The following is a 23,348-nucleotide window of genomic DNA, read 5'->3' as shown; positions in this document are numbered from 1 at the left end:
GGTACCACATACTCAGAAAAAGCCAGAAGTAGTGTTGTGGCTCAAGTGGCAGGGCGCTAGCCTTGAGCAAAAAGTGACTAAGGACAGGGCCCAGGCCCTGAGGTCAAGCCCCAGGACTGGCCAAAAAAAAAAGGTGGGGGTGGGGGTGGGGAGGTGGGAAATGAACCTCTGGTCCTAGGAGGAATTTGGACAGTCAGCTGCTCTTTTTGATCTAGCTTCAGAAGTCCTATCTGGTCATGGAAAAAAACAAGTTTGTTGCTCACTACAGGTTGACTTATGCAGCAATATTTAAATGTTTTTTTTTTTTTAAAAATTTGAGTTTGACTTTTTGGTAGACCCAGGTTCGATTCCTTGGTACCACATAGGTAGAAAAAGCCAGAAGTGGTGCTATGGCTCAAGTGTTAGGGCTCTAGCCTTGAGAAAGCCCAATGCTCAAGCCCTGAATTCAAAGCCCCAGGACTGGCAAAAAAAAAATTTATTTGACTATTCATATTTTTTCCATTATTCCTAATACCTAAATAAAAGTTACCTACAGGGCCGGGAGTTTAGCCTAGTGGTAGAGTGCTTGACTAGCATGCCCAGCAACCCAGGTTCGATTCCTTGATACCACATATATAGAAGGAAAAAAAAGCCAGAAATGGTTCTGTGGCTCAAATGGTAGATTGCTGGCCTTGAGAAAGCCCAAGGACAGTGCTCAAGCCCTGAGTTCAAGGGCCAGGACTGGCAAAAAAAAAAAAGTTACCTACAAGGACTACAGTATACATATACATACATGTGATTTTAAAAATTAAATAGAAGCATCTCTATGTAAAATCTGTTACAAACTTCCAGCAGTTATTTATTATTATTTTTTTTTCCTGTCGTGGGTCTTGAACTCTGGGTCTGGGTGTTGTCCCTGAACTCTTTTAAGGCTACCACCCAACCCTTGAGTCACAGCACCACTTCTGGTGTTCTAGTGTCTTTATGCTGGGGCTGGCTTTGAACCTCGGACCTCAGATCTCAGCCTCCTGAGTTAGCTAAGATCACCAGCGTGAGCCACCGCACCCAGCCAGCATTTATTTCTTTAGTACAAAGAAATACATTCTGGCTTGATGATCCATGGTCTAACCAAGCATGATCAATATATTGTTAAAACTTATTAGCAAAGTAAAAATAAACCTGTAAGAAATCCAAGGTTTTCATATTAGAAATAAACCTTCCTGAGCATAAAGAATGACCACAACCTATGTACTGTGAAGTGTATTTCACATCTTCTCTGTACAAACCATGTATTCTTACACTGAAGCAGATTTAGGCGTTATTCCTTATACAAAATATAAATATAAAATATCACACACCCCCTCCAGTCCAGGGAGCTTGAACTCAGTGCACTGGATGCTGTCTGTCCTGGAGCTTTCTCAAGGCCAGTGCTCTAGCACTTGAGCCACAGCCACACTATGGCCTTATCTGTGTATGTAGTACCAAAGAATTGAACCCAGGGCTTCGTGCATGGTAGACAAGCACTGTAACACTAAGATACACTAGCAACTCAGATTTTTGTTGGTGGTGGTGGTGTTTGTGGGACATGGACTCTGGGCCTGGGCACTAACCCTGAGCTCTTCAGCTCAAAGCTACTGCCCTACCCCTTGATAGCGCTGCTTCCGGTATTCTGGTGGTTAATTGAAGATAAGAGTTGCACAGACTTTTTAGTGCTGGGACTGGCTTTAAACCGTGATCCTCAGATCTTAGCCTCCTAGGATTTACAGGTGTGAGCCACCACACCAGCCAGAAATTTCTTAATTATTTCCAGTCTTTTAAGTCTTATTTTCTGAAAGAGATGTTTTTTATTATTTCCCTTGTTTTAACTAATATATTTACTTTAATTAATAAGATATAGTACAGTACATGTTTATAGTAACTACATATAGTATATATATCAACATAGTCAAAAATGTTTTAGTTTAAAACATTAAATATTAAATATATATCTTACTAAATTATATGTATTATGTATTATAGATATATAACAGCACAGTTAATTATATTACGTAGTATCAGTTTTCGTAAACTCCAATACCATGCCTTAAAAGCTCTACCATAGGCCCCTAGGATCTCAATACTAAGAAATGGAAGGGTGTTGTAGTTGATCAGAGAGGAAATTACAGACTTGGTGACAGGGCTCCAAAATAACCATACAAGTTCATTTCTCTAACCTTTTTTCTATTATTCTTCAGAACACTGATGTTAAATTAAGTATTAATCAGAAAAAAAAATGGTCACAGATGGCTGTCCCGTCCTTCAAAAAAGGTTACAGTGCTGGGCACAGTGGCTCACGCCCCTAATCCTAGCTGCTCAGGAGGCTGAGATCTGAGGATCAAAGTTCAAAGCCCTTGACACTCATTCCAATTAAGCACCAGAAAACCAGAAGTGGTGCTGTTGCTCAAAGTGATAAGAGTGATAGCCTTGAGCTGAAGAGCTCAGGGACAGTGCCCAGGCCCAGATTCAAACCCTACAACCCACCAAAACCAAAAAAACCCCAAAGTTACAAGTGACAACTTCTCCAAACTCAAAAATAGTACAGGGGACTGGGAGTTTTGCCTAGTGGTAGAGTGCTTTCCTAACATGCATGAGGACCCAGGTTTGATTCCTTATACCACATATATAAGAAAAAAAAAAATGCTAGAAATAGTGCTGTGGCTCAAGAAGTAGAGCTCTAGCCTTGAGAAAGCCAAGGACAGTGCTCAGGCCCTGAGTTCAAACCAGGACTGGCAAAAAAAAAAAAAAAAAAAAAAATACAAAAGCATAAAGACTCAAGAGAGGGGCCGGGAGTTTGGCCTAGTGGTTAAAGTACTTGCCTAGCATACACAAAGACCTGGGTTCAATTCCTCGGTACCACATACATACAAAAAAAAAAAAAAGCCAGAGGTGGTGCTGAGGCTCAAGTGGTAGAGCTCTAGCCTTGAGAAAGTCCAAGGACAATGCTCAGGCCCTGAGCTCAAGCCCAGGACTGCCAAAAAATAAAAAAAAAAAAAAATTAAATAAATAAATAAATAAATAAAGTCTACTAAATATTAAAAAAAAAAACTCAAGGGAATAAAAGGTAAAAAAAAAGTAATATCCGAACGTAGAGCTACAAGAATAGAAACAAATTAAATACAAGCTTTATTATAGGTATGTTGGTGTACTTCTTTAATCGTACCTACTTGGGAAGCTAACGCAGGAACTGCACTGGAGCCCAGAAAGATTAAAGCCAAACCTGGGCAACACTGCAAGATTATCTCAAAAACAACAAAAAATAGAGAACTACAAAATATAAAACAAGATAAATTCAGCAGAGAACATTTATTAAAAATGGAAAAGAACCAGGAACATAGCCTATGTTAGAGTGCTTGCCTAGTATGCACAAAGCCCTGGGTTTGATTCCTCAGTACCACATACTCAGAAAAAGCTGGAAGCGGTACTGTGGCTCATGTGGCAGAACTCTAGCCTTGGGCAGAATGTGTCCCAGAACTTTTTTTTTTTTTTTTTTTTTTTTTGCCAGTCCTGGGCTTGAGCTCAGGGCCTGAGCACTGTCCTTGGACTTTCTCAAGGCTAGAGCTCTACCACTTGAGCCTCAGCACCACTTCCAGCTTTTTTCTATATGTGGTATTGAGGAATTGAACCCAGGTCTTTGTGCATGCTAGGCAAGCACTCTACCACTAGGCCAAACTCCTAGCCCCTATTAGGATTCTTAAAGAGCACTGTGGGGGGAAAATTAAGTTGAACATTTCTTCAATTTTATATTTGTTTACCTTGTGCTGAATATGTTGAAATTTATAATATATAGTTTAAATGAATATGTAGCCTAACCTATCTGTAGCCTTAGCCTCTGATCTCACTTTTTTTTTTTTTTTTTTTTGGCCTGTCCTGGGCTTCAGCTCAGGGCATGAGCACTGTCCTTTCTCAAGGTCACCTGAGCCTCAGCACCACTTCTGGCTTTTTTTCTATGTATGTGGTACTGAGGAATTGAACCCAGGTCTTTGTGCATGCAAGGCAAGCACTCTACCACTAGGCCAAACTCTCAGCCCTATGATCTCACTTTTGTGAAAGCATATTTATATGTGTATGTGTGTGTGTGTGTGCGCACCTATATGCTTAAAGATGCTGGAATGACATTCACAAGGTAATAGTACATATATATGTGTATGTATACATGTATTCATATATAAACACAGAAACAGCAAAACAGTCCACATGGAGAAGGCTGAACAAATCAGTACATTTTTAAACCAACTTTTCTTTTTTCCGCTTGGGACTTTAACTCTGGGCCTGGGCGTTGTCCCTGAGCTTTTCAGCTCAAGGCTACTGTCCTACCCCTTGAGTCACTTTTGGTTTTCTGGTGATTAATCGAAGATTCTCATGGAATTTGTGTGTGCGCGTGTGCACACACACACAGGACTTGAACTCTAGGCCTGAGCACTATCCTTGGGCTTTCTGAAGTCCTAGTGCTCTACCACTTGAGTCACACAGCACCACTTCTGGCATTTTCTATGTATGTGGCACCGAGGAATTGAACCCAGGTCTTCATGCATGCTAGGCAAGCACCACTAAGCCAAACTCCTGGTCTACAAGATTGAAATTCTATAGTCACTGATTCAAAAGTTGTTTGTTTTGTGGGTCCTGGGGTTTGAACTCGGCCTGGGCACTGTCCCTGAGCTCTTCAGCTCAAGGCTACTGCCCTACCCTTGAGCCAAGCCCCACTCCCCTTTTCTAGAGATCAATTGGAGATAAGTCTTAGGTCTTTTTTTGCCTGGGCTGGCTTTGAACCTTGATCCTCAGATCTCAGCCTCCTGAGTAGCTAGGGTTACAGGCGTGAGCCACCATGGCTTCAAAAGTTTTTTATGTGCTGGTCCTTGGGCTTGAGCTCTACTACTTCAGCCATAGATCCATTTCTGGCTTTTTTTTTTTCTTTTTTTGGGGGATAGTTTATTGGAGACAAACCTCAAACTTTCCTGTTAAGGCTGACTAAAAACTCATCTTCAGATCTCAACCTCGTGAGTAGCTTGGATAACAGCACCTGGCCACAAGCATTTAAAAAAAAAATGATACTAGGAGCCAGGCACAGTGGCTCACCTCTGTAATCCTAGCTACTTAACAAGCTGAGATCTGAGAACCAAGGTTCAAAGCCAGCCAGGGCACTAAAGACAGTAGACTCATCTCCAAGAAAATGGGAAGTGGGGCTATGGCTCCAGGGGTAGGGTGATAGCCTTGAGCTGAAGAGCTCATGGACAGTGCCCAGGCCCAGAGTTCAAGCCCCATGACGACCCCCCCGCCACACACACACACACACACACACAATACTAGGTTGGCCATACTGCCAAAATTGATATACAATTTCAATGCAATCGCCATCAAAATCCCAAGGACATTCTTTACTGAAATAGAGGGTGTAATCCAAAGGTTCATATGGAACAACAGAAGACCTAGAATAGCCAAAGCAATTCTAGGCAAAAAGAGCAATGCTGGGCTGGGAGTTTGGCCTAGTGGTAGAGTGCTTGCCTAGCATGCACGAGGACCCGGGTTCGATTCCTCGGTACCACGTACATAGAAAAAAATAAAAAGCCAGAAGTGGTTCTGTGGCTCAAGTGGTAGAGCTCTAGCCTTGAGAAAGCCCAAGGACAGTGCTCAGGCCCTGAGCTCAAGCCAGGACTGGCAAAAAAAAAAAAAAAAAAAAAAAAAAAGAGCAATGCTGGTGGTATTACAATACCAGACTTCAAACTCTAGAGCCATAATAACAAAAACAGCATGATATTGGCACACAAACAGACCAGAAGATCAAAGAAACAGAAGACCCAGAAATAATACCACATACTTATTGTCAACTTATAGTGGACAAAGGAGCCAGAGATACACAGTGGAATAAACACAGCCTCCTCAATTACTGGAGCTGGGAAAACTGGGCAGCCACATGCAGAAAACTAAAAATTGATCCCAGCCTGTCACCATGCACAACTTAACTCAAAATGGATCACAGACATTAGTATCAGACCTAAAACTCTGCAACTGCAACATGACAAGAGTAGGAGAGACACTAAAACTCATAGGCATAGGCAAAATCTTCTTGAACAGAGTCTCAGGATCACAAGAGATTGGATGCTCTAAAAATAGGAAGTTTCTGTACAGACAAAGGCATAGCTTCTAAAGTAGAAAGACAGTCAACCAACTAGGAAAAGATATTTACCAATACATACAAAAGCTTAATATCCAATATTTATAGGGAACTTAAGAAACTAATCCCTTCCAAACTCAACAAACCAATCACTAAATGGGCAAGGGAACTAAAGTGAGACCTATCAAAATTAAGAGTTTAAAATAGCAAAGAAACATGGAAAATCCTCATCATCCACGGTCATAAAGGAAATGCAAATAAAACCAACCCTAAGATACCACCTTACTCCAATCAGAATGGAGAAAGAGGAACCAACCCTACTGCACTGCTAGTGGGAATGTAAACTAGTACACTCTGGAAGGCAGTATGGAGGTTCCTCAAACCCTCATCTTAATTCTAATTATGTTCTCAAACCTAAGTGCCAGTAATTGTATATAGAGATTCTTGAATGCTTGTTTGTTAAAATGACATTTGAAATATGATGTAAAAATCAATGCTAATAAATTTTTAATAAAAGCAAAAAAAGAAAAAGAAAATAAAGACTAAAAATAGACCTTCCCTATGACCCTGCCATACCACTCCTGGGCATCTACCCTGAGCATCATAATCCAGGATATGATAAGGACACCTGAACAGCCATGTTCATCGCTGAAGCGATGGAAACACCAGATACACCACTACAGGTGAAAGGATACAAAACATGTAGTACACATATACAATGGAATTCTGCATAGCCACTAGACAAGATAAAATAATGGCTTTTGCTGGGAAGTGGATAAATCTACAGCAAATCATGTTAAGTGAGATAAGCCAAGACCAAAAAATTAAAAGGCGCATGGTCTCCTTGATATGTGGATATTAAATCCAAACAACACAAGAGCAATGACTCAATATTGATATACTCAAGGTCACTGACATATATATTCTATGGACATACTGATATATAGATCGCTATGTGTCTATGATAAACTCAGCTTAATTTTAATTTTGTTCTTAAATTTATGTGCCAGTGATTCCATATAGATTCCATTCTGTTGGGGGCCGAGTAATGCCATTCTAATAACTTTCTGCTGAGACCTGTAGTAGGGGAAAACAAGTGGACCTCTTTATCTTGCCCACCTGTTGTGCTGATAGGCTCCCGCACCCAATATAAGGAGGGGAGCTTTAGAGAGGGAGATTCCTGCCTTGATGAAGCTGCGTGGCGTTTCTGTTCGTGCTCCGGAGAAGCAAGGCTGAGTGCGGGAGGATAGTGGGCCCTCTCCTCTCGTGGCTTGGACTGGTTGGGGTGTGTTTTTCCCATCCCTCCTCAAGAGGGACTGGGGATGAAGGACCCCGACACCATTCCTGAATACTTCTTTATTAAACTTATATTTGAAATGATGTAAAAAAAATCAGTGTTAACCATGTCCAGAGTTCAAGCCCCATGAACAACAACATCAGAGTTAATAAAATCTTTTAATAAAAAAAGTACTAGTGTTTGAACTCAGGCTTCGTGCTCACTAAGCAGCCATCATTACTACTGAGTAGGTCTCCAGCACTGGTGTAATTATTAATTTGTTACTGTTATTACAAAGGTGATGTAGAGGGCTTACTGTTTTCATAAGTCAGTTAATGAGTGCATTTCTTTTTGGACATTACCCCTTCTTCGCTCTCTCCCATTTTCCCTTCCTACCCCTGCCCACAAGTTGTAGAGTACATTTTAACATGGTGTCTACTGACTACTATTGTCCCTCCATTTCTGTGCCCTCTTACCTCCCTCCCAAGACAGATAAATGAACAACCAAGGCAAAAAGGGGAAAAAGAACCCCTCATTTCTATTTCGTGGAGTTCATGTCAATAAACATTATATGATCCTTAATATGTGGCTATTAGAACCAAATAGTACAAGAGCAAGGACTCAACAGTTGCATACCCAATGCTATGGACATGGTATTGGAAATATAAACACAACTACATAGTCACAAAAACTTATGACTCTATAGACAATGTTTTATTACATAGATTATTATGTATCTATGACATACAAACCCTCAGCCTAATTTTGATTATGTTCTAAAATCTAAGTGCCAGTGATTGTATATAGAGATTCCCTTCTTGAATACCTGTTTGTCATTTGAAATATGATGTAAAAAAATCAGAGCTACTTGAGGTATTGTGCCTTTGTTTAAAGTCTTAATTTTTTTGCTCATTACCTTTTGCTTCCTGTCAGGGCATGCACCTGGGCAGGACCCACCCAAGTTAGACTTCCCAGTAGCTGGCATAACAGGTACACAGAGCACCATCCAGTTTTGATGAGAAGGGAGGCTTAGGAACTTTTTTTTGCTCAGGCTTACTTTGAACCTTAATCCCAACAATCTTGGTCTCTCAAGCACCTAGGATTCAGGTGTGAACCTCCAGCACCAGGCTCTCAAGCACTTGGTCATGGACTAGTTCATTAAAAAGTAAGAATTACTTTCTTTGTATTTTGTCAGTATAAACCAAAAGATTTGGGTTTGTTTTTGGGGGGTTTTGTTTTGTTTTGGTGGGGGAGGTGGTCTTGGGCTTCACCTCTGGGCCTGGGTGCTGTCCTTAAGCTTTATCAGCTCAAAGCTAGTATTCGACCACTTGAACCCACAGCTCCACTTCTGGCATTTTGATGATTAATTGGAAATAAGAGTGTCACATATTTTCTTGCCTAGGATGGCTTCAAACTGATTCTTAAATCTCCTGAATAGCCAAGATTACAGATATGAGCAACCAGCACCTAGTCCAAGGTGTGTTTTTGTTTTTTAAACAAGAACAAAAAACACTCGGGCCAGGAGTGTGAGCTAGTGGAGTGCTTGCTTAGCATGCACAAAGCCCCTAGTTGAATTCCTTGGTACCACATACACAGAAAAAATCAAAGTGGCATTGTGGCTCAAGTGGTAAGAGTGCTACCTTTGAGAAAGCTCAAGGGCAGAACCCAGGCCCTGAGTTCAAGTCCCAGGACTGACAACACACACACACAACACACACATACAAATTCCCACAACACAGGTATTGTGTGGGGAAGTGAATGGAACCAGGAACCAAGGGCCTTGTATATTCTAGGCAAACAAGTCTAACACTTGGCTATATCCCAGTCCTCCAAAAGTTCTTTAAATCAGACGAATTAACCAAATTTGACTCTTGTCAAAAAGATTTATTAACTTAAAATAGAACTTCAAATACAGACAAAAGCAATTTTCCATTCAAGTTCGAATATATTCAATATACAAGTATGTAAAAGAAAGAAGTTTGAATCTTCATGTTGTAGGGGTTTTTTTTTAACCTTTTAAAAAGTTTTTGGCACTACAAGGTTCTGTAAAGAATAGAAGTGACAGATTTTAAAACACATGAAATTCTTTCCTAATTCTTAAGAACAATATATATAAAGTCTGAAGCAACCAAAGTATGAATACAGCTAATAGAAAATAAAGAATGTCATTTTTTAAATTCTCTCTATACAATTTCATCAAGGTTAAACAAAACATAAAATTCCCTTAAAAATAGGGTAATAAAATAGATGAAATTTGTATCACTCAATTTGGTGATACTAGTAAAAACTATAGTTCATATTTATATACAAATAATACAGTGTTTAAAAACAGTCTCAGAATTTAAATAAGCTATCTAAACATGTTAAAATTTTAAATCAGGACCTGATTTGTTTTGCTTTCCATTAAATGTCACTTTTTCTGCTGAATGTAACTGACATTGAGGTACGGATACCCTTGAGACAGCAGGATTGGCTGTTGGCTGTGCATCGGTAGACCAGCTGAAAGAAAATGGACTCGCATTACTCCGACACGTTTCCTCTTGGTGGGTGGGGACAACGCTCTCTACACCGACGGTTGGCACATCTGTCTGTTGGACACAACACAGACAGGAAACTGAAAGGCTTGTGCCTATTTATCTAACAACCTCTTACAATCAACTTTAACTCTCTAATTTTATTGTCAGGATAATGACAGAGGGAAATGTATACAAATGTATACAGTTACATTTATCAGGTAGTGGGTATATTATTTCTCAATACCCTTTTCTCAAGTTTTTGTGCCCCTTTCCCTCTCCCTACCCACTTCAGAGTCTCCTCTGTTAAAAGGGTTTATATAACTGATAACTTCCTTCAGGCCTAGCTCTCTACTCAAGAAAGAACCCAACTATAGCCAAGGGTATCCCATTCTATTACAACAAAGTGCCCCAGCAGTACATGACAAAGAAGACCTAAATATATCAAGTCTGAGAGTTATATACCACGGGTCTCCCTTTAACATTATGTCATTCAGGACCGGGAGTTCGGTCTAATGGTAGTGTGCTCACCTAGCATGGCTGAAACCCTTGGGTTTGATTCCTTGGTACCACATACACAGAAAAAGCCAGACGTGGCACTGTGGCTCAACTGGCAGGGAGCTAGCCTTGAGTAAAATGTGTTCAAGTCTCAGGACTGGAAAAAAAAATTCTTTCATTCAACCAACATATATATCCATAGTGTTTGCCTTACTTAATTTCTTACTGAAGATTTATTAAGGGCCGGTAGTTTGGCCAAGTGGTAGAATGCTTGCGTAGCATGCACAAAGACCCAGGTTTCATTCCTTGGTACCACATACATAAGAAAAAAGCTGGAAGTGGTGCTGTGGTTCAAGGGTAGAGCTCTAGCCTTGAGAAAAGTCCAAGGACTGTGCTCAGGCCCTGAATTTGAGCCCCACAACTGGCAAAAAAAAAAAAAAAAAAAAAAAAAAGATTTATCAAGACGTGGGCACAGTGAGTGGCTCACGCCTGTAATTCGAGTCACTCAGGAGGCTGATACCTGAGGATCATGGTTCAAAGTCAGTCTAGGGAACAAAAGTCCATGAGACTCTTACCTTCAATTAACCACTAGAAAACCAGAAGTGGCACTATGGCTCAAGTGGTAGAAGGATAGCCTCGAACTGAAGAGCTCAGGAACAGTGCCCAAGCTTAGAGTTCAAGCCTAGAGTTCAAGCGCTACAATCAACCAAAAAAGAAAAAGAATTTATCAAGGATTTAGTTCAGTGTAACAGAATAAAGTAGGGAGAATAAGGGCAAAGAACATTTCCTGATTTTTATACAGAAAATGTGAGTTTGATTTCTGTGCTACTTTGATTAGACTACTGATATTTCCTGTTGGGACGAATGCTTTTTTTTTTTTTTTTTTTTAAAGTATTGGTTCTGGGACTTGAACTGTAGGCTTGGGCCCTGTTCCTAGGTTACTTCTGCTCAAGGCTAGCACCCTACGACTTGAGCCACAGGGCCACTTCTAGTTTTGTTTTTTTTCCCCCCCAGTCCTGGGCTTGAGCTCAGGGCCTGAGCACTGTCCTTGGACTTTCTCAAGAAAGAGCTCTACCACTTGAGCCTCAGCACCACTTCTGGCTTTTTTTTCTTTTTTTTTTTTTGCCAGTCTTGGGCTTGGGCTCAGGGCCTGAGCACTGTCCTTGGACTTTCTCAAGGCTAGAGCTCTACCACTTGAGCCTCAGCACCACTTCCGGCTTTTTTCTACGTATGTGGTACTGAGGAATCGAACCCGGGTATTCGTGCATGCTAGGCAAGCACTCTACCACTAGGCCAAACTCCTGGCCCCAAACTTCTGGCTTTTTTCTATGTATGTGGTACCGAGGAATTGAACCCGGGTTTTCGTGCATGCTAGGCAAGCACTCAACCACTAGGCCAAACTCCTGGCCCCACTTCTAGTTTTTTTGGTGATTAATTGGAGTCTCACAAACTTTCGTGCCCAGGATGGTTTTGAACAGTGATCCTCAGATCTCAGCCTCCTGAGTAGCTAAGATTACAGGGATGAGCAACCAGCACCCAGCTAATTTATTATTATTATTATTATTATTATTGCCAGTCCTGGGGCTTGAACTCATGGCTTGAGCACTGTCCTCGGGCATTCTCAAGACTAGGAACTCTACTACTCAAGCCACAGCACCACTTCCGGCTTTTTCAATGTATGCAGTACACCAAGGAATCAAATCTCAGTCTTTGCATAAGCTAGGCAAACACTCTACCAGTAGGCCAAACTCCTAGCAGAGGATTTCTTGAACTCTAGGCCTGGGTGCTGTCCCTGAGCTCTTATCTCAAAGCTAGTGTTCTATCACTTAAGCCACAGTGACACTTCCTAGATCTCTCTTGTTAACCAAACAAAGTGTAAAATTTCCCTCACTGGAATGGTTTCAGAATATCCTCTCTAACCCTGTTATTCATACATCTTTATAACTCCATCCTGTAGGTTCTTTTCTTTCCTTTTTTTTTTGGGGGGGGGGGCCAGTCCTGGGGCTTGAATTCAGTGCCTGGGCACTGTCTTTGGACACTTTTTGCTCAAGGTTAGCACTCTTCCACCTAAGCCACAGCACCTCTTCCAGCTTTTTCTGTGTATGTGGTACCGAGGAATCAAACCCAGGGCTTTGTGCATGCAAGACAAACACACTACCACTAGGCTATGTTATCAGCCCCCAATTTATTTTACTTTTGTTACCAACATGTTATACAAAACTCAGTGACATTTTGCTTAGTGTTTCCTATTCTTTGGAATAGTCCATGCTACTTCTAATCTGAGGTGGAAAAAAAAAATCTCCTATCATAGTATTCAAATGTCAGAATTTTATATGATATAATCTCTAGTATCAAATACTGATCCCTCTACTAGGGCAGTATTAACTCATTCCCCTGAATTCCTACTCTTGTTTAATATTAAATGTTGGGCTTTTCTAATGAAGTGTTAAGTGTGGCGATTTTATTTTACTCATGAGCAAGAAGCTTGTATTATATAGTCTGACATTCTGAATGCATGAATTTTTCACTCCTAGATCTTGGCCTTCACAGAGGTTCCTTGTAGGAATAAAATACATACAGTTAACTATTAACTTGTAATCAATGATACCTTGAGTATAGAAAGGTTTGTTGGGCTGAAATCTTGCATTTCCCTGATGCATGAAGTTTTGATGCAAACCATAAGGCCACGAAGCTGGGACAAGGGGAAAATGAGGACGTGGTGCATGTTCCCAAGGAATTGGAGGGTTCAGTCCTCGAAAGCGTGGTTCTGCATTTCAAAAAACAAGAAAAATGTATTTTGAAATACTTTGTTCATTCAAATGTTCATTCTATAGAAATACACTAGGGTTATGAACTGTGCCAAACTGATATACCAAAAAAGAAAATTCTAGAAACCAAGCATTATCATTTGATTATTTTAAGATGCGGAATAAGATATAAACAATAATGGAAAACAACTGCCATACCAGGTAGACGTTTACGAAGAAGGGCTTATACAACCTTTGAAGATTAAAGAACTTTTTTTTTGCCAGTCCTGGGGCTTGTACTCAGGACCTGAGCACTGTCCTTGCCTTGGGCTTTCTCAAGGCTAGAGCTCTATGAGCCACAGCACCACTTCAAGATTTTTTTCTATGTATGTATGTATGTACCAAGGAATTGAACCTGGGTCATTATGCATGCTAGGCAATACTCTACCACTAGACCAAATTCCCGGCCCCAAATAATATTTTATTAAATGACTGATATATTTTAAAAAACAAGGAATAAGGTAGATGCTGGTAGCTCACAACTACAATCTTACCTACTTAGGAGGATGAGATCTGAGGATCATAGTTCAAATCCAGACTAGGCAGGGAAATCTTACCTCCAATTAATCACCAGAAAACCAGAAGTAGAGATGTGGCTCAAAGTGTTATAGAACTAATCTTGAGCATATAAGCTTAGTGCCTAGGCCCTAAGTTTAAGACCAAACTCAACAATAACAAGAAAGAGGAACAAGTTAGAAAAATGGGGTGGGAGACACCATTTCAGAGTAAAAAAATATAAAAAGCAAAGAAAAGCACAGAAATTATCAGCAACATAGAAAGAGGAGGAAGAGACAGAAAAAAAATGGATAGGTAATTGGAGAAACATGTCTCAAAGGGATACATCATGTTATAGAACTTACATTTTATTCTTAAATGCTAACTATACGTGAATCAATTACATATCTTGGGCTTTAAGGAATTCTAAAAATCCTATTAGAAGCTTGAGGAACTGTGGTATAATCACCGAGATCTTGGGCTTTGGAATTAAACAGTTCTAAGTCCAAATCACAGGTCTGAAAATAATGAATGCTTCCTTTAGAATCCATAGTTGTAGTGATAATTGAGTGAAATAAACAAAGTGGTGCCAGGTGCCAGGAGCTCAAGGCTGTAATCCTAGATACTTACAAGGCAGTGATCTGAGGACTGTGGTTCAAAGTCATCTTGGGCAGGAAAGTTCATGAAATTTTTTTTCTTTTTTTGGTGGGTCATGGGGGTTAAACTCTGGGTCTGGGCACTGTCCCTGAGTTCTTCAGCTCTAGGCTGCCGCCCTAGCCATTTTGAGTTGTAATTCCATGTCCAGTTTTCTTTTTTCTTTCTTTTCAATTTTTTTTCTTTATTTTTTTATTGTAAAGTACAGAGCGGTTACAGTTATATTTGCCAGGTAGTAGGTGTATTACTTTTCACACATTGATACCCTTTCTCATGTTTTTATCTCCATTTCCCTCCCACTACCCTCCATGTCCAGTTTTCTAGTGATTAATTGGAGATAAGTCTCTTGGTCTTTTGTGCCTGGGTTGGCTTTGACCAGATCTCAGCCTCCTGAGTAGCTAGGATTACAAGCGTGAGCCACCTGATCCAGCTAGTTCATGGAAATTTTTATCTCCAATTAACCAACAAAAAAATGAATATAATGCAATGGTTCAAAGTGGTAGAATATCAGACCAGGAGTTTGGCCTAGAGGTAGAGTGCTTGCCTAGCATGCATGAAGACCAGGGTTCAATTCCTCGGTACCACATACATGGAAAAGAGCCAGAAGTGGTGTTGAGGATCAAGTGGTAGAGCTCTAGCCTTGAGAATGTCCAAGGACAGTGCTCAGGTCCTAAGCTCAAGCTGGGGACTGGCAAAAAAAAAAAAAAAAGTGGTAGAATATTTTTTTTAGAATGCCAAAGATCAAGGAACAGTGCCCAGGTCCTAAGTTAAAGCCCCATGACCCACTCTCCTTCAACCTCCCCCCACACTCCCCTCAAAAAAGTGGCTTGCACAAGTTCTGGCATGTCAGCAGAAAAAAAATAAGGGTAGGAGTATAGCCTAGTGGTAAAGTGCTTGCCTAGCACACACAAAGCCCTGGGTTCAATTCCTCAGTACAAAATGCATAGAAAAAGCCCAAAATAGTGCTATTGCTCAAGTGGTAGAGCATTAGCCTTGAGAAAGCCCAAGGACAATGCCCAGACCCTGAGTTCAAGCCCTAGGACTGACAAAAGACAGACACACATGCGCATGCGCGCGCACGCACACACACACGCACGCACGCACGCACGCACGCACGCACACACACAGATTCTATTGTGAACCATCTCTCCTTAAAATCTATTCAGCCCTCAAAATCTATTCCCCTTTCAGATGTGTCGTTAGGTTCATTCCTCTTTTCCAAGCAATTACCCACAACATCCTCAGAGGCTTTTCTCATTTGAGTGTCACAAGCTGCTAAGGACAACTGAAAAACCTTGCCTTTTTCACTAAACTTTCTATCGTAAGAGTAGGGTACAGAAAATTACGACTTTTATTTGCAATCTTAAAAGCTCAATCTTCTTGGGAAGTGATCAGAAAGGCAAAGAACTTAGGGTAAAACTGAAGGGTTCTGGGTCTATAAAGTGAATGACTCTGGTATACAGATTTAAGTTGTGGTCAATTGAGAAAAGTTTTAATGGGAAGGGATACGTTTTTTTTGTTTTTGTTTTGCCAATCCTAGGGCTTGAACTCAGGGCCAAGACACTGTCCTTGAGCTTTTCTCAAGGCTAGCATTCTACCACTTAAGCCACAGAGCCATTTCTGCCTTTTTTTGTGTATATGTGGGTACTGAGGAATCTAACCCTGGGTTTCAAGCATACTAAGCAAATACTGTACCACTAGGCCATACTGCCAGACTGTGAAGGGATTTTTTTTTTTTGGCTGTTGTTTGTGGGGTATGAACTCTGGGCCTGGGCACTGTCCCTGAGTTCTTCAGCTCAGGGTACTGTCCTACCCCTTGAGCCATAGCACCACTTCTAGTTTTCTAGTGCTGAATTGGAGATAAGAGTCTCTCAGACTTTAGTGCCCAGGCTGGATTTGAACCTTGATCCTCAGATCTCAGCCTCCTGAGTAGCTAGGGTTACAGGTGTAGCCACTGTGACCGACTATTGAAGGGATAATTTTTAAGGATAAATTCCCTTATTCATTCATAACGAAATATTTTCATATGGGAAAAGTTGGAGCTCCTTCAACTATTAATAAAAATAGTTATCATTTTAATGTATTTCCACTCAGTCTTTTCATTTTAACACAATAAAAATTTAAGCTTTAGTATATAGGTTGCATATGTATAATATTCATTGAGTGACAATTTATAATAATGTGACATGAAATATTTCTGGAGTACCCTGGCTACCAATTAATAACACAAGAAACAGTTCTTAGCCACCAGAAGTTCAGTTCAATGGGTTATACAGATAAATAACTTAAGCTCCGTAAGATAAGCAGCATACAGACATTAAGGAAATAGGAAAGAGAAAAAGAATATCCGCAAGATGTTGTACTTATACACAATGGAATTCTATACTGCCATCCGAAAGGATGACATCACCCCATTTGTAAGGAAAAGTAAAGACTTGGAAAAAATCATCTTAAAGTAAGCCAGACTCAAAGAAACAAAGGCTTCATGGTTTCCCTCATTTGTAATAATCAGTATGCATCTAGGGCTCTCCTAGCAATGGATCACAAAGTCATGTATATGGTCATATAGGATAAGGAAACAAGAGATTTATCTTTGTGTCTGTTGTTCTTAATGTACTATGTTATTTATTTTTTTCCTCTTATGGTTAATCTCATGTGGTTACTGTATCTTACCTGGTATATTATATATACATTTGTTTATCTGAAAGGGAAGGGGGGAAAAACAAGATGACTGGGAGATGGTAGGGGTGGAAAACATGAGAATGGGTATCAATGTTTGTGAAGTAATGCGTCTACTACTTTTGAATGTAACTGTAACCCCTCTATACATTACCCCATAATAAAAGAAAAGAAAAACAATACCCAATATATTTGGAACATCAGACCAGAAAGAGCTAAAAGTTTCTTGAAGCTGGGAACAAGAAGTTTGTTGGGAGCCAGAGTGTAGAATCAAACTGTCCTTTGATCTGCATCAGATAACTACACAAAGAAGTGAGCTGTCACACGTGTAGCCTAGGAACTTCTGAGCTACATTGTCTGTATTGTGAACTCTCTGATCTCTTTGATTTATTGCTTTATTGTTTTATGGCCTTGTCCTGCTTAACTGATCTGAGATTTACCACATGAATGTAACCCAAGGCAGTTGCATGGTTTCAAGGAAGTATATAAGACTTGATTTGGAAGTAAACAAGGCTGCAGTCTTAAGCTCACAGCCTTCCTGGGCTGCTGACTTGGGCTGTAGGCCTCCCCGAACTCCATCTGTTTGTCTCTTTTCTATTTTTTCCTAGCCCCTGCCCCCTATTTCAGGAATCCAGGTTCACTGCCGGCTGGCTCTGGCAGAAGTTCATGTCTTGTAATCTTACATACTCAAGATACTAAGATCTGAGAATAGCAGAGCAGCAGATTTGACAGCCCAAGCAGTCAAATCTTGAGACATTTATCTCCATTGAACCAGCAAAATGACAGAAATGGAGGTGTGGTTCAAGTGGTAGAGACAGCCCTGAGCAAAAAAGCTGAGTGAAAATGGGAGGCCCTGAGTTGGCACCAAAACAAAACAAAAACCTCTCTTAAAATAATGTGATTTTTTTTTTAAATAGATGGATGAGTTAAGAGAAATTTTGGAGCATGAAAAAGGCATGAAAGTAGACAGTAGAAATGATGCAGTAACAACCAGGGGTAAAGGAGTATGGCATGTTTATGAGACATTTTTGTAACAGTTGATTATGACTAAAACATGGAGATTAACTAGCAAGTGGTGGAGAATGGACTTAAATTGAAGTACTAGATCAAAGGGTAAAACACTGGACCTATCTTCCTGAATATAACTCAAGTGATATTATGGTACATGTAAGGAATATACAGAATACTGGCTTAGATTAGAATTTACATTAGAAAGCCCGTGTAAGCCATATATTCTACAGTATTAAGAATGTAATTGAGCTCTCACATTCTGAGACTTTTCTCTAAGCAAAATAACTGGCTTTGTTCCAATCAGGTTTAAGAATTTTTTTTCCATAGTCCTCTAAGAAACAGCATACTTTCTTTTAAAGTTATCTCTAAAGTTCTTTTTGGGGGGGCTGGGGAGGAATGGCAGTCCTGGGGCTTGAATTCCAGGCCTGGGCATTGTTCCTGGGCTTCTTTTGCCCAAGGCTAGCACCCTACCACTTGAACTATAGCATCACTTCTGGTTCTTTCTGTTTATATGGTACTGAGGGATCAAACTCAGGGTTTCAGGCATGCTAGGCAAGCACTCTACCATGAAGCCAACATTCCCAGCCCCTAAAATTCTTTTAAAAATGAAGAAAAACATTCATATTTTTAGTCTACATTCCCTATACAAACTATTTTTGGGTAATCACACTAAAAAGAAAAAATTCTTTAGAGAAGAGTAAATATAAAACCATTTTAAAACTACTAATGAAATAATAATGTTGCATTAAATACAAATGAAGAATTTTATTTTATAGTAGATAGAATAGGCAAATATTATTTAACTGACAAAAATACGAACAACCATTTAGCTCAATTCCCTTCTGAAGTAAGGGAACAAGAAATATATAAGAACAACACAGAAATTCTCAATCTAATGTACTCTTCAAATCTACTTGTTTACAGAACAGAAATACATATTAAACTGAAAAGACAACATCAACAAACTGAAAAATGAGAAATTCTAGTTTTTTTGACAAATAATATGGGGAAAATCCTAAGGGGATCTTATAATTTAAAGAACATTCATGAAATATAAAAAACCACATGTACTATTATAGGCTTTGTTTGAATCCTGATTCAAGTAAACCAAGACAAACATCGAAAAATGAAAAAGGAGTAAGTAGCAGGTGATTGTGGATATAGTAATGAGCTTGATTTTGTTTCATTTTCTTAATACCAACAAATTTTAAAGGCAACTTTGATCAATAGTCTGTAATTGGATTAAGTTATCAAGCCAATAAAAATTTTAAATGGTGGTTAAGATATCAGATTTTACAATAAATGCAATTACTAACAACTATTACATTTAATAATGGGGGAGGTTCATTAACTTTTTCCTTATGAGTATGTTTCAGATTTTTTTTTTTGCCAGTCCTGGGCCTTGAACTCAGGGCCTGATCACTGTCCTTGGGCTTTCAAGGCTAGAGCTTGAGCCACAGGACCATTTCTGGCTTTTTATTTTGTATGTAGTACCAAGGAATCGAACCCAGGTCTTCATGCATGCTATTCAAGCACTCTACCTTTAGGCTAAATTCCCAGGCCCATTTCAGAATTTTCATAATGTTTTTTGTTGTTGTTTCTTTTTTTGGTGGTACTAGGTGTTTGAATTTAATACCTTGCATTTGCTAGGTTGACACCCTACAACTGACCCATATCTTCTGCTTTCATAATGTTTTTTAGGCAAAGATAAAGATCTATAATTCTAGTTGCTTCAAAGGCTGAGATGAGAAGGCCTGAGGTTTGAGGTAAAAGCCTGGGCAGAAAGGTTCTCAAGACCTCCCATCTCAACCAAAAGCTGGATGTGGAATGTATCTGTTATTCTGGCAACACAGGGAGGTTAATGCCTGGGCAAGAACCCTACCACCAAATTAAACAAAATCAGGGCTGGAGATATGGCTCAGAATTAGAGTACCTGCCTAGCAAGCAAGAGGACCTAAGTATAAAGCCCCTGGATTGCCCCCTTTAAAAAAAAAAATCACTAAAAATAAAAAACTAGCAAGTATCACCTTATTTTATTTATCTATTTATTTATTTTTGCCAGTCCCTGGGCTTGAGCTCAGGGCCTGAGCACTGTCCTTGGACTTTCTCAAGGCTAGAGGCTCTACCATTTGAGCCTCAGCACCACTTCCGGCTTTTTTCTATATATGGTACTAAGCAATCGAACGCCGGTGTTCATGCATGCTACGCAAGTACTCTACCACTAGGCAAAACTCCTGACCCTCAGATTTTTTTTTTTTTTTTTGCCAGTCCTGGGCTTGGGCTCAGGCCCTGAGCATTGTCCCTGGATTTTTTCTCAAGGCTAGGGCTCTACCACTTGAGCCACAGCACCACTTCTGGCTTTTTGCTACATATGTGGTACCGAGAAATCGAACCCGGGTCTTTGTGCATGCTAGGCAAGCACTTTACCACTAGGCCAAACTCCCGGCCCAGCTTATTTTTTTTTTAAACTTGTGTATCACACCTATCCTGGGGCTTAAACTCAGAAACTGGGATTTTTTTTCTCAAGGTTAGCTAGCACTCTACCACTTGAGCTACAATGTTGACTTGGTCAACTGTAGGTTAAAGAGTTTCAAGGACTTTCTTGCTGAACTAGCTAGCTTTCAACAGTGACCCTCAGATCTCAGCCTCCTAAGAAGCAAGGATTGATTACAAGCATAATCTACCAGTGCCCAGCAATATCAGTTATTTTTCAATAAGCAAGTATAGTGTTATGTCAAGGCCAGCAGTTTGGCCTAGTGGTAGAGTGCTTGCCTAGCATGCACAAAGACCCGGGTTTGATTCCTTGGTACCACATACATAGAAAAAGCCAGAAGTGGTACTGTGGCTCAAGTGGTAGAGTGCTAGCTTTGAGGAAAAAGACCAAGGACAGTGCTCAGTCCCTGAGTTCAAGCCCCAGGACTGGCACCAAAAGAATAAAAAAAAAATTATGTCAAAAGTCTACTTAGCTATATATAAGAATTGAGGTTATAAATGACTTCCTTTCTGTAATTTTCGAAAATGAGCATTTCTTACATTGGAATGCTAATTGCTATTAAGATCTACTATTGTTTTAAATAAATTGCTCCTTACTTAAAGACACAGTAGAGAGTCTTTGTTTTTACATTTTTCCCAATCCTGGGGCTTGAACTCAGAGCCTGGGTACCTAGGAACTGCTCCCAGCCAGGGCTTTGTGCATGCTAGGCAAACACTCTACCACTAGGTTATTATACTCCAAGCCTAACAGGTTTTTAAGAAAAAAGCTATGTTTTAATTCTGGGTGTAAGCTGTATGCTTGTGGCTCATGACTGTAATCCTAGCCATTCGGAAGGCTGAGATCACAGTTCAATGCCAACTAGGCACAAAATTCCATGAGACTCTTAAATTCATTTAATGACTAGAAAACCGGAAGTGGCACTGTGCCTCAAGTGGTAGAGTTCTAGCCTTGGGCTGAAGAGCTCAGGGACAGCACCCTGAGTTCAAGCCCCATAACCGACAAAAATAAAAATAAAATTCTAGATGTACTATAATTAACTATGCAAAATGGCAGTTAAGTTACTTAACCCTTCAATTTCAACAGCTATGAGTGATAGTAGTACAAAAAGCAATGAAAAGGCTGGTGTCAGTGGCTCATGCCTATAATCCTAGCTGCTCAGGAGGCTGAAATCTGAAGATCAAAGTCTGCCTGGGCAGAAAGAACTCAACATGCAGGCCCTGAGTACAAACCCCAGCAAAAAACAAAACAAATGAAAAGCAATGAAAAAAATTAATATTTATGTGTATTAGTTACCTCATTTAGTATTTACTATATCACTGAGTTATGTGCAATTAATATCCCTGTTTCAGGAATGAAACCAGTATTATGATAATAAATGGCAAATGGCAAAACCATAATTCAAATTAAGATATACATACATACATATATATACATATATATTCACCTGTAACTAATCCTACATTTTCATAAATATTGTTTACCCAAGAATCAATCACCCAACCTTTGTACAGATACAAATTTAAAAAAACAGCAACACAGAGGGGGTGAGGGATGGAGATGAGGACAAAAACATGAAAAGGAGTAGCAATGATTGTTAAGTAATGCACCTTCTATCTGGTGAATATAATGTAACTCTTCTATTAATTACAATAAAAATATTTTTTAAAAGATTAAAAAAACAGCAACAACAACAACAACAACAACAAAAAAAAGGTTACCTGAATTCCCAACTGCACCATTGTTCACCAGGGAATTTGGAGCCACAGTTCGAGGCCAGTGTCCATCATGAGAGGAACTAGGGATTGCCACAGGTCTGGCAGCAGGCTGTGCAAAGATTATGCTGGGATCATTCAGGCCAATATTGCTAGGGGCACTGCCTGGTGCCGAGTGGATCACTGGGCCATGGATAGGCCATGATGGGGTGGGGATCTGGAGGGGATGCATTGGCAACAATCCCATATTGTGCATGGGAGAATACTGAGCTGGTGGTGATTGGGGAAAGTTATACAAGGGCATCTGGACCTGATGTGGGGGCTGGGCTCCCTGCTGAGGTGGGCCAAGCTTAGGTTGGGATCCTGGCTGGGATGGAGATGGGGTAATAGCAGCTGATTGGGAAGAATTTTGTGGAAATGGCTGGGGTTGAGGAGAGTAAGATGGTGAATCAGACTGCAGAAAAGAGAAAAAAAATATTTTAAAATAAATTTACAAACATTTAAATTTTATAAAAGTAATTAAGATACAAATTATGAAGTTTTTTTATTAGAACATTATATGCAGAACTATGTCTCAACTAAAGCTTCACATTACATGAAGATAATTTTTTTCTATGATGCTCAAAAGTCCTCCCTTCCATTGATTGCCTTAAATAAATCTTTTTACTATCCAAAGGAAACAGAGACCCGCTATTGTTTCTGTATGGTATACAAGACATATGGTATATAAAACATAACATGTATATCCTATAATGAACTAGAAACTTACACATAAGTAACTCATGGTCATTTTCATTCAGCCCCTCAATAAATATCTACTGAGTGTCAATTATTAACTGCACATTATTCTAAGTATAGGAAATATAATCCTAGCATGTAAACTTTCATGGAGCTTAAAGTTAAGGGGTAGGGGAAAAAAACAGAAAAAGATCATACAAGCAATCACAATAAAGTGTACAACTGTGCTTTTGTGGCTCATGCCTGTAATCCTCACTACTCAGAAGTCTGAGATTTTTATATCGAACTAGTCTGGGTAGGAAAGTCAATGAGACTCTAATCTCCAATTAACCTGCAAAAATATG

At 39.8% G+C, this 23,348-nt stretch overlaps 1 protein-coding gene across 7 annotated transcripts in view; it reads right to left on the bottom strand.

Moving 5' to 3' along the window:
* Positions 1 to 9,322: 9,322 nt before the first annotated feature.
* The window catches only part of Tut4 (terminal uridylyl transferase 4), a 94,427-nt gene continuing 80,401 nt past the window's right edge, over positions 9,323 to 23,348 (bottom strand). For 3 of the 7 annotated variants that reach the window (XM_090334829.1, XM_090334830.1, XM_090334832.1), the window contains exons 29-31: positions 22,273 to 22,720; positions 13,023 to 13,181; positions 9,811 to 9,991 (exon numbers count right to left, since the gene is read on the bottom strand). In XM_090334829.1, the coding sequence (XP_090190955.1) occupies positions 9,924 to 9,991; positions 13,023 to 13,181; positions 22,273 to 22,720 (675 nt within the window). In that variant the 3' untranslated portion in view covers positions 9,811 to 9,923. The other 4 variants (XM_090334825.1, XM_090334828.1, XM_090334826.1 and 1 more) reach the window with 3 other exon arrangements.

The sequence above is a fragment of the Megascapheus bottae genome, chromosome 6 (genome assembly GCF_031878675.1).
Source record: "Megascapheus bottae isolate mThoBot1 chromosome 6, mThoBot2.hap1, whole genome shotgun sequence".
In the NCBI taxonomy this organism is placed as follows: domain Eukaryota; kingdom Metazoa; phylum Chordata; class Mammalia; order Rodentia; family Geomyidae; genus Megascapheus; species Megascapheus bottae.
Note: the sequence above shows the minus strand (reverse complement) of the source record. Positions and strands in the feature narration are given on the sequence as shown.